At 33.5% G+C, this 12,923-nt stretch overlaps 1 protein-coding gene across 2 annotated transcripts; it reads left to right on the plus strand.

Moving 5' to 3' along the window:
* Positions 1–7,771: 7,771 nt before the first annotated feature.
* LOC132745448 (uncharacterized) lies at positions 7,772–9,108 on the plus strand. Of its 2 annotated transcripts, none has more exons than XM_060734377.1 (2): positions 7,772–7,897; positions 8,234–9,108. In XM_060734377.1, exon 2 carries the CDS (start codon positions 8,476–8,478, stop codon positions 8,968–8,970), a length of 495 nt encoding a protein of 164 aa, XP_060590360.1. In that variant the 5' UTR covers positions 7,772–7,897; positions 8,234–8,475; the 3' UTR covers positions 8,971–9,108. The 2 variants fall into 2 exon arrangements, with proteins under 2 accessions (XP_060590360.1, XP_060590361.1); XM_060734378.1 differs by having other exon boundaries at positions 7,778–7,897.
* The last annotated feature ends 3,815 nt before the right edge of the window (positions 9,109–12,923 follow it).

Consider the following 12,923-nt stretch of genomic DNA (forward strand, 5'->3'; position numbering starts at 1 on the left):
TCCTATGATTCGAAACTGAGGCTCAGCATAAGTTAAAAAGCCATTTTTACATCAATAATATGCCTCTATGTTCTGCTCTTTATGTTTTAACATAGACATATAAGTCTGTATATGACATTTTACTATTATTATTATTTTCCCCATGTATAATAAAAGACGAATAATATGATATATAGTGGTTATTAATTCCTGTAAGAATAGAATCCCAAAGTAAAGTAACACCACATACGTTGTTCTTACTGACGAATTAAGTCTTAAAACTAATATCTGTACTACATTTTCCTTAGAAATATACAGTTTGAGTATCTGTTAAGTGGGAGAAAGGTTTTAAGTAAGATTTAACAACTCTCAAATTTTGCTTGCAATCCTACACTTTTTGTTGTTTTAAACTAAGTATGATGACATTTTTTTTTCATAACGCTACAGACAATAAAGCAAAACATACCTAAAAACCGAAAAGTTCTTTTTACCCGGGCTTAAACATATGAATATCAAGGATGGTTTCTTGTATTAGTATTTCTAGATTACGAGTATTCGCGAAACATTTCCTTTTTCGGTAAAAGACTCATTTCTGAACAAAGAACTATTTGTTTCTTCTTTTGAGAAAAATATTTCGAATACCGATTACCCTGCAGTAGCCTATATACTGGTTTCCAGCTTCGTACATGAAGATAGTATCTAATTCTATGAATACAGGTATCCAGACAAAAACATGGTGGATGATGATGTGCCCTGTAGGCGCTTTTTAAAGCTTTTTTCCCCTCAATTTTATTAACACGTGTAATCAAATTTCAATTCTAATTGTCTAAGGGCAAGCGGTGTACGGGTAAAAATTGTCAAATCTTTTAATTGTCGCCGTTCAGGACCGACGACAATTTTACTGATTATGAAGTTTGTTAAAATATTCGTATAATTACATAAACACCAAAAATGACAATATTTAATGACGTTCGTAGATTCCATTCTGAATTAAAACATAAATGGTTTATTGGAGTGTACACATATGCATTGTTTGATGCAAAACACAAATATACAGTCACTTTTAGGAACAATACATAAATAAATGCTCAGAGCAGGTCCGTATTGTCCGAGACAAATCATGTTCTTATTATCAGAGACTAACCATGTTCTGTTTTATCTGAGACACAGATCATATCTTTTTTCAGAGCAAATTCTTATATTCAGGTCCATAATCAGGTCCATATTCTCAGATACATTTTTTGTTGTTTTTCCTAATCTCAGAGACAAATTTTGTCATTATTCTGACAGCATACTCTTATTCTTAGAGACAAACGATTCTTATATGAAATTAGGCAAAGCCTATGAACAGGATAATCGGTTATAAACCGTTCATTTTTTGCGTTTAAAATGTGTCACTCGGTATTTCATGCACCGCTTCCGGATCCGTTTTTCACTCGGAACACTCGACGATTATTGCTAAACCAAAAAGTTGCGATTGTTCGTTTTCGGAATACCCAGCCTATTATCATTGAGTTACATTGAAAATGGCGGCGTCCGACTAGAACTGACACTGAACATTTCATAAATTGTATAGAATTCTATATATTCTTTAGTTGTTTTTATTTGATTTTCTTTTTAATATACACGTGTAATCTATAGCCGTACAAGCCAAAGCCTGGGTCTGCTTAGCGGTCCCGACCTTTTAATTATGCTCATATTGTCGGAGACATATGATGTTCTTATTTAAGAGCATGGTCTGATTCCTAAAAGTAATTATTATAAGAGTTTGTTTTTCTAAAAGAAAAAACATTTTATATAATGTTAATCATTCTTATATTTCATCTCAGGGCATCTTTTTATTCTCAGACAAATCATGTTTTATTCTCACAACATGATTTTATTCTTTTGATATTTTATATTATAAGCTTATAGTCCCACGCATCGTTCGAATTATGTTAGTTTTTATGAATGCTTACAGGTACCGATCATGTCAGTCTTTTTTTTAAGAAATTGGCGGTATGTAGCTCAACGTATCGTTTCTTAACTTAAGCCCACCATCCTGTGTTCTGTTCATTAATGAGACACTTGCAGACCTAGGGTATGGCCCACTTTAGTTTACAGAATTTTAAATTAGCATAATATACTTATGACCGTTATCTATAACATTTGACTGTTTGCAAGAATTATAAAGATCTGAAGTCGAGAAATCTGGAGCTAAAAACGTATTTTGTCATTATGCAATTGATTCGAAATTGATTTGATAACCTAAAGTTTATTAACATGTAGAATTTGTAACATATATGGAGAAAACCGCACTTGCGATTGGACATACAATACATGAAAATACAAGACCTCACAAGGCGTTGTTTTTAAGACATAGGCATATCAAGAGTTGAATAGAAAGATCATAGCTCTTAATATCTTAAATGTTCTTGTCCAACTTTCAATTCAGACATCAATATTTATTACTTTTGGAAAAAAGTTTCAAAAAATGATTGCTAATAAATGCTCAGAGCAGGTCCTTGTTGTCCGAGACAAATAATGCTCTTATTCCCAGAGCATGTTCTTGCTCTTAGAGACAAATAATGTTCTTATTATCAGAGACAAACCATGTTCTGTTTTATCTGAGACACAGATCACATCTTTTTTCAGAGCATATTCTTATATTCAGGTCCATAATCAGGTCCATATTCTCAGATACATTTTTTGCTGTTTTTCCAAACCTCAGAGACAAATTTTGTCATTATTCTGACAGCATGCTCTTATTCTTAGAGACAAACGATGCTTATATGAAATAAGGCAAAGCCTATGAACGGGGAAATCGGTAAAAAAAAACGTTCATTTTTTGCGTTTTAAAGGTGGCATTCGATATTTCATGCACCGCTTCCGGATCCGTTTTTCACTCGGAACACTCAACGATTATTGCTAATCTGAAAGTCGCGCTTGTTTGTTTTCGGAATACCCCACCTTTTATCATTGAGTTACATTGAAAATGGCGGCGCCCGACTAAGACTGACACTGAAAATTTCATTAATAGGTAACGAATTCTATATATTCTTTAGTTGTTTTTATTTGATTTTCTTTTTAATATACACGTGTAGTCTATAGCCGTACAAGCCAAAGCCTGGGCCTGGTTAAAGGTCCCGACCTTTTAATTATGCTCATATTGTCGGAGAAATATGATGTTCTTGTTTTAGAGCATGTTCTGATTCCTAAAAGTAATTATGAGTTTGTTTTTTTAATAGAAAACATTTTATATCATTTTAATCATTCTTATATTTCATCTCAGAGATGATTTATGTCCTTACTGTCAGAGCATGTTCTTATTCTCAGACAAATCATGTTTTGTTCTCACAACATGATCTTATTCTCATAGACAAATCATGTTTTATTCTCCGAGCGTGTTTTTATTCCCAGAGCCAAATTATGATATATTCTCAGGATTTGATCTTATTTTCATAGACCAATCATTTTAATATCCAGGGTGTTCTTTCACTCTCAGGACAAATAATGTTTTTATTCTAAGAGCGTGTTCTTATTCTCAGAGACAAATTATGATCTTATTCTGGGAGATAATTAGGTTTACAAGTCATGTTCGTATCTTTAGTCTCAGAGACAGGTCGTATTCTTACCGGTGTGGCGTGAATTTTGTCAGACCCGTTAGGAACGGAAGACTTTACTAACTGCGCATGCGCAGATAGTTGTCGGACGGGGATGTGAGACTTCCTGGTACAACTATGTGCAAACCCCGTTTAGAAGCTCATGAATTAATCAAAATGTAGTTCTTTGATTTATTCATGAGCATAAAGCCATTCCCTAAAATATATACTTTATTTAGCTGTGACGTATCGTGTGTATGAAATATTGTCCAAATCAGTGGCAGTCTTTCGACATCGTTCGTTTCCTATGTCGAGTTGATGGAAAATCCTGGAAAAATCGAAGAGCATTGGTCGAGGTAAGCTTCTTTTGATATTTTATATTATAAGCTTATAGTCCCACGCATCGTTCGAATTATGTTAGTTTTTATGAATGCTTACAGGTACTGATCATGTCAGTCTTTTTTTAAGAAATTGGCGGTATGTAGCTCAACGTATCGTTTCTTAAGCCCACCATCCTGTATTCTGTTTATTATTGAGACACTTCCAGACCTAGGGTATGGACCAGTTTAGTTTACAGAATTTTATATTGTCTAATGATATGTGTTTAAATTAAGCATAATATTACTTATGAACCGTTATTATCCTTATTAAGGAATTAGAACTTTTACATTCTGGCTAACACCGAACCTTGCTGTTACGGATATTGTGTCATTTGCATGTTAGTTGCAAATAGCACTTTTAAGAGAAACATTTAAAGTCAGTCATCCAAATGAAAGAGTGCGTCGTATACATGACAGATATTCTCAGTGATGTATTTAGGAGAAGAGGCACTGTTTGCAAGAATTATAAAGATCTTTAGTCTAGAAATCGGGAACTAAAATACGTATTTGGTCATTATCCAATTAACTTGAAACTGATTTGAATACCTTAAATTTATCAACATGTAGAATTTGTAACATATATGGAGAATACCACACTTGCGATTGGTCATACAATACATAAAAATACTAGACCTCAAATGGCGTTGTTTTTAAGACGTAGACATATTACGAGTTAAAAAGAAAGATCATAGCCCTTAATATATTAAATGTACTTGTCCAACTTTCAATTCAGCCATCAATATTTATTACTTTTTTGGAAAAAAGTGAAAAAAAAAGTTATTGAATACAAAACGTGTTTAATACGCTTGTTACTCTATATAGTTACGAAATTGCCTATGATTTTGCAACTGATTTTGTTTCAGTTTGTGCACGTGCACATGTTCTGCGGGCTGATAACTAGTTCTCGGCCCCGGACCGCAAACACATAATAGGTCACGTGACACTCATATGAGTGTCACGTGACCTATTATGTGTTTGCGGTCCGGGGCCGAGAACTAGTTATCAGCCCGCAGAACATGTGCACGTGCACAAACTGAAACAATGACGTCATATTTTACGTCACCAAACAGTTAACTGTAAAGGTGAAAGTACGTTGTCAACACTAATCGCTAGCTTTTAAAAGCGTATTAAATACAGACACATTTTTGTTACTGTTGAAATTTGAAGAAATTATACGACAATTCATTCCGAAAAAAAAATGAAAATGAAATTTGCTTCTTTGAACACACACAAACAGTAAACATTTCTGTACAGAACAGTAGAAGAGTAGACAAGAATTTCAACAAAAGAACTTCAAAGTAGATTTCTATTTTTTTCTTTTTTTTTTAAAGTGCTACTATTAGATCTACGAAGTGTATTAAAGACATTTATTAAATAACTATGTTATTAGTCCTATAAAAAGCACCTGCCACTTTCAATAACATGATGGCCTGCCTTATAACACGGCCAATATCTATATCACTTTTTCGGCCCCGGGCCGAAAAGTGATATAGATATAAAGCCCGCATTTGAAGTAATTTGATTGGCAAATAAAGCAGGGCCAAAAAATGATATAGATTTCTGCAAGTAAAGCTGGGAAATGGCAGCCATTTTGCTTTAACTCGGTCTCTGTATAGATGCCGACAGGTTGCATAAATGAAACAAATTATTCTCCGTTTCAAAACATTCACGTCATGATTTAGTAGTGTTTTACCGAATGTGTTATAAATTTACAACGTGTAGATTTCACGAAACACAAACAAACATCTACCGACTTAGATTGCAAAGTCGTCTGCGTCTGGGAGACAACAGAAAAAGTGTCGAGAGAATCGTCGCGCAGCGAAGAAATGCTAGAACTTCTAGCTAATGACTAACTATAGTATATAGATAAATTATGTGAAGACGAACAGCTAGATCCAGATGTACTGTGCAAGCTTGAAGAAGAGTCGGTGGATAAGCCCCACTCATTAACAGATTCAGAACCGGATTCTGCCGGACATGGGGGACGCTTAAAGAAAGTTTCATAAGGAGACTGTGGCAGTTTCATTAAAGAAAATGGAAATAAAAACACACACTATAAGACCAAAAGTGATGTTAAACTAATGTTTGACTGGATGAAAAGCGTCGGTGAACATAGAGATCTTGAGAAAATTCCACTTGAAGAGCTTGGTGTGCTTTTAGCAAGATTTTTTCTTGGTAAGTAGAACTAAAATCTAAATAAATAAATAACATTTATTTCAGCGATTATATAGAGATAAGCTACTGGTTGGGGACCACCAAAACCGGACAACCACCAAACCCGGACGGCCCCGAAAATGCTTAATTTAGTATTTTCTTTGTTCAGTGGTTGTCAGTCACTTTTTTATCAACAATAAGTGCATGTTTCTTTTAAAATTAAGTGAATAAATTTATTTCAACCTCCTTAAATGGTAATATTTTAATGTCTATTTCAAGAATGTTGACGTTGAAATTCGGGGGTCAAGAAAGCAATGCCTGACCTCATATACCAGCTATAATAATTTGCAGAGTGAATAATAGAATATCCAAAACTTCAGCATTTGTTGCCGACATATTGTATATCATGTTACAAATCAAAAATCAAAACACCCAAGCTTTTATCTGAATTAAATCACATCATGTACATATCTGTCCGGACACATGGTACTGTAGTGTAGACAATTTAGGTAATTTTGATACCCTCCTTGTCGAGCCTCAGATATAAATGTCAATAAAATCAGAAATAAACAAACTAGTTTGTTAGTTAGGAGAAGAACCTAGCTGAACTATGTAAAATTTTTTGGTCTCAAGGTAAAAAATTATGAAATTTGTACGGAAAAATGTTCCAAAAGTGTCCGGTTGATGGTCTCCGACCAGTAGTGTGGAATAAAGATGATATTTATCAGGCGAGGCTAAGAAACCGTAAGGGGGAGGCTTGCCTAGCGCTTTCCAGTTTCGTGCCGAACATGAATAATTTATATGTGCAAACAACAAAAGAAAATGTCAGTTTCTCCATAGAAATAGAATTTATGTATGATTTTTATTTTTAACATTTTGCGGCAGATGTTTGATTTTTGGAAAAATAATATTTGCCAGTTAATGCTCTAAAAATCCACATGATTGGCCTGTTTACTATGAATATGTAGATCTATCTACACATGTGAATTTACATTTATTTTCAGCTGTCAGGTAGCGAGACGGCACAGAATATGAACCGGGCACTCTAACTAGCATACAATATTCAATTGATCGACACCTTAAGGAGAAAAAAGTCAACTTCAGCATTAGAAAAGATGAACGTTTCAGTCATTCTCACCAAGTTTTGATATCCAAGCGGAAACATCTAGAGGCACAGGGCAAAGGGAATTTAAAGTCTAAAGCCGAGCCACTGTCTACTGACGAATTCCAGCAGTTACGAGACAAATAACTACTTGGCAAAGTTAATTTCATTATATACTATATCAGATTTAAATAAATTAATTCATATTTTGGAAAATGATACATGTACATAAGTAATAATTTGAAACGATACAAAATTGAAGTACATGTATGTAATTATTATTTCTTGGCATTCAATTTAAAATGTCATTTTTTTAAAGTTAAGATTGTTTTAACCATGACTGTAGACAGCGTAAGGTCTCAGTACAAATCTGTTGTAATTTTGACCCATTAAATCAGTCTGTCATAAATACTTTTTGTAATTTTCTAGTACAATGGCAACATGTAAAATAAAAGCCGAGGAGAAGAATATTGGTTATGGAATACTTCTGTTGATATTCAATGTTATAAAAAAGGTGTATTTTAGGTATATAAGAAATATTAATATTCATTACAGGTGATGTACAGACCCTTCTTCAGACAGTGTGGTTGAACAATCGCGTTTACTTCGGAATGCGTGGTAGACAGGACCATACAAACCTTCTTTTGGGGGACATTGAGCTGAAAGAGCACCAGACTCTCGAGAGTACTTGGAATTTACAGGTTTGTTGAATTGTATGAAATGCTTGTAATTATTAGCTTACAGTAAAACCTGCCTTAGCAGTCAGCTTTATTAAGCAGCCACCTGTTTACAACAGTGACAAAAATGTTTCCAAAGTAATTGTTGTTTTGGTTTTCACCTGTATTTAGCAGCCACCTGTGCTAAGCAGCTAACTTTTGTGTCTCCCTTGCCTGTCTGCTTAATTCAGGTTTGACTATATTCTATTTTTCAGTATACAAAAAGCTTATCAAAATTCAAAGTTATGACACACTTTCACAAGAGTGCAAACTTTGTTGTTAAGGCATGACTGAATATTAGTTCCTTTTGAATATTTTCAGAGAGAAGTACGAAAACAAGGAATGGATCTAGCCGAAACTCGAACAGAGAAGTTGCTCCCAGGGTGTTTGCAACACCCGGTGATGAGTTTTGTCCAGTTGCCATCTACAAAGAATATAGACGTCGAAGACCAGCCGATCTGCTAGACAATAAAAGCAGGTTTTACCTTCAGCCAATAAATTCACCCAAAACAGATGTTTGGTATTCACATCAGCCTGTCGGAAAAAATGAACTTGGAAAAATAATGAAAGAATTAGCTGAGAAAGGCCAACTAGAAGGCCGAAAAGTAAATCACTCCACAAGAAAAACATTTGCCCAAATACTTGTTCAAGCAGGTCGGCCACCTACGGAAATAGCTCATCTAGGAGGTTGGAAAAACCTGCAAACATTAAATGTTTTTTCCACCCCTACTTTAGAACAGCAGGCTCAAGCTTCTGACATCCTATCAGACCATATGCGACCATCTTCAAGAAACGATTTTGTTACACAATGCCATGTTCAAACAATTGAACATAAGAACACCTCTGTATTGGCAGATATAAAACCAATAATGAACACAAATTATACTTGTAATACACTTGATGCTAGTCGAAGTGTTTCTTCAAATGTCTCAAAACAACACTCAAATCCGTTTGCAGTGTTATGTGGTGCTTACATTTCTGGAGGTACTTTTAACATTAACTTTGTGTCGGGGAAGAGAAAGTTTTCTGATGTTGGGAGCTCGCAGGAATCACAGTAGACAGTCTGACAATCACATTTTGTTGTATATGTAATAATTAAGGTCAAACTGATAAAATGTAGTTATTTTTCCAGTTGTCTTTGTTATAAGTTAAATATGTTAGAATTCGATTTTTACAGTTGTTCTTTGTTATAATTAAAATATGTTAGAATTGAAATAAGGAGAAATATCCGAAGATTAAATGTAAAATATTATAAGTTTATGTTGTTATTTAATAAAATTGTCAATAAATAAGTGATTTGATATTGGCCCTGTTATTTGTCCCCGGGTCAGTCGTATTGGCACTCGGCCTTCGGCCTTGGGCCAAAACGACTGCCCTCGGACAAACAACAGGGCCAATATCAAATCGGTTATTTATTAACATATATAATACACGTCAGAGTAGGGCCGGAAGGTGAAAAGCCCTCGGGTCCATTATTCATTTCGCGGGCCGATTATCACCTTCCGGCCCTCTCCTGCCGTGTACTAACCTCTTAATAATTCATATTATGATCTGTGGGCAGGCACGAGTATTGTTCACATTGCTTGCCGCCACCAGACAAATTGATCTAAAAGTGTATTACTACTTAACAGTATCGCCCATATACTCAAACCCACGGAAACATAATGTACATATATGGCTTTGGAGGTTCATGCAAATTCCAAAAATAGCATAAATGGAATGAAGATTTTAGTGAAGTTTTCTTGTTATCTTACAGTTCTTGCTGCATAGGAAACCACGATGATTGCGATCCTCTTTTTCGTAGTAGATAACTAGCTGCAAAAATCAAATTTGTTCAATGGCTTCTTCAAACAGATTGCTGAGGAAATAACAGTTTTCTGTTGATCATCTCAAGTATCGATAAAATAAAGCCAGGTTGCTCATGTCATGTACCCATGAAAGGTTTATTGTGTGGTATCTCAAAAGTCGAAAGGGAAGACACGATGACAGTATATAAATAACACATGGGTTTGTGGGTAACAGTAAAAATATCATCCCTAGGATGGGCTGTTACGAGGGATGATATTTTTACTGTTACTCACAAACCCATGTGTTATTTATTTTATTACCCGGAACAAAAATACTGAGATGATTAAATCTGACTGTAACAAAAATAAACAAATAAGTAACAATAACTAAACTGTCCTTACCTTTTAAGTTTAAAGTCTGCTTTACTGTAGGCCTACTTGACACGTTTTCTTTTTCTTTTATTCTTTAAGCAAGTGATAATATCTACAAATCATAAACATACAACAAGCTAGGTTTTATTTAGGAAACAAAACACTAACCCATTTACACGGTTATGATCTGTGAAATCTGATCCTTCTGTTTCCAGAATATTCTTAGCATGGTTTTTGACAAAATAACGATGATATCCTATGTCCACCATATCTGTAACGTTTCACTGATTACTTTGTTGCATGCTTAAATCGTCTGCATGCTCCAGTTTGACACATAATTATTTACATTGCAATGACTTCCGTTGAAAACGGATGTTCACCTTTTGACTATTCAACAAAAAGATATTTTATACGCGAAAAGCACACCAGGGTGCAAACAACTTAATTATATAAGTGTCATAGTGACTCCAAAGGAGAAATTGATGTCCTGTCGGGGTTTAACGTTGAAAATGATAATGAATAGAGAAAAAAAATGGCAGCCATTTATTTCATTTTATTAAGGGAATAGACCACGTGACCTCTTAAAAATACTGTTACCTATGTAACAGTACAAAATTCTTAGTCACGTGGTACACTTGCATTAACAGTAAAAATAACTCCCAGAGGCCTATGGGAAATTAGCATTACGAAAAAAGTGAGGGGTAATAATATAATATGCTCACTTAGCGTGTCTTTGCCTATTGCATTTTGAGACACGACGACACGAGAAATATAGGGCGCCGATAGGAAGATTTTTACCCGTCGATAAAATGATAAATCAACCTGTAACGTAGAATCATTTTATCAACTTAAACTGCATAAATTGCAATCATTGATATATTCGTCGATTTTCTAACCCCTGATCCGCCCTCTACGTTCTGTACCCCATTTTTGTCCAACAATGTGCCTCTTTTGCCCTCTTTCAAATAATGCACCGTTTCTGTCCGTTTTCCTACTGAATGTTTTTCTGATTGTCCTGTGTAACTGACAGATTTTCATGAACGCCGACCTTACTTGTCCTTTTGTAGTGTTATAAAGTGCCACTTGATGAAAAAATTGCTTCAGAAATTAGAACAGAAGAATGCTTTTAGTAAATTCTGCAAGCTTTTATATTGAGTACAAGTTGAAGAATGGAATAAGGTTCTTGATAAATTTTAGGAAAATATTAAATTAATAAGAAAATGTTTTTTTTTTCAAATATAGCGCTATCAAGAAAGAGGAGAAACGTTAGAAGTTTGATTTATAATTTCTAATTCTCGAAGAAAATGTTACATTAGACTGATATATGACAAGGGAATGTCCTATTTCTTTAAAAAAAACATGATAAAGCAATATCTAATCTTAATAAAACCATTCTTGCAGAAATAATTAACCACGAAATATCGTATTCTTTTGGGAATTAAATTTCCTTTTTTTGTAATGGACAAGTCTTGTAAAATAGATGACATAGCAGTGTTTATTAATATTATCTAAATTAGAGTGAAACGTCTAGGAGGTTGGAATCCTAACACTGTTTGTCTGTGAAATAAGATGGAAAGTACGTTTTGTACTGAAAAACATTAATATTTTAATTTTATATTTGTTTAAATAAAAAATAATATGAAGATTTCCGTAAAAAGTAGATCATATAATTTTGTTATAAAGCAAAAATGCAATAACTGAATTTACTCAAAAATATTTAAGAGGTGATTTAGTGCTATTGTTGTAATACTTTATAAAACACACATATTCCTAAATCATGAAGTACTTAATAATAATTTCTTAAATGTTGGAAACTTGGAGAAAAAGAAAAAAAACAAGAGAAAAAAATAATTTGAAAGGTCACACTTCGTGGTAATTATATCTAATCATTATACATTCGTGCTTAAGTTTGTGTTTCGTACGTGCCCATGTTCAAACTTAAATACATGTATTCAGATCGGACGAAAAAGAAAGCAAAAAAAAAATAATAATTTGAAAAATAACACTTCGTGATTAAATCGTTGACATATAGTCTCTGTTCGTGCTTGCGCGTGTTCAAACGTTTTTGAAAAAGTAGAGATTGAAAACATTTTGACAGAACGTCATATAAACTTAAATGATGTCATAACTCAAACATTCTAAAAAAATAAACATTCAATATGCTTTTGCATGTGTTTAAGTTTCGGGAAAATGTAGAAACGTGAATTTAAAATTGTGGGCGTAAAACACACCAGAAACATCAATTTGATTTAAAAAAGATCGACTGGAAGTAAACACCCTAGTTTGCATGTTTCTTAAGTCTGTCATTTAGTTGAAATATAAAAAAAAACAAAGTCAAAATGTGCACGTAAAATGGCCCAAAAGTCACCATTTATCATGCGGATTTCATTTGTCTTCCTGAAAAAGTTTCAGCTCATTTCTACTTGTTTTTTTTATTGTCTGGTGAAGATATTTTTTTGAAAAATCGTATCAAAATCACATTTCATTACAAAACAAAACTGTCAGATTTTTGTTCTTTAATTGACGTTAAAACTTTTGACAATAATATTTAAGGGTTAAAAAAGGATTTATTTATCACTATTTCTTTTTTATTCGGGGTGTTTTGCAAATTTTTTTGAACTTTTTTTTTTCATTTACATTTTAAAAAATATTTATGGTTTCCGGGACATCGGGGGTTATATCTGACTTTTCCCAAAAAAGGAATTTTTAAGATGAAATTTTTTTTTGGGAAAGATTATATATTTTTTAGAAATTTTTAAAAAATGATTGTAGGTAAATTTAAACTTAACATTTTTAAAATAAAAGAAAAAAATTAAAAAAAAACCACACTTAAACCCAAAAAACGTATTTTC

This window comes from Ruditapes philippinarum, unplaced genomic scaffold (assembly GCF_026571515.1).
Source record: "Ruditapes philippinarum isolate M1 unplaced genomic scaffold, ASM2657151v2 ctg12151_1_1_1_1, whole genome shotgun sequence".
In the NCBI taxonomy this organism is placed as follows: Eukaryota; Metazoa; Mollusca; class Bivalvia; order Venerida; family Veneridae; genus Ruditapes; species Ruditapes philippinarum.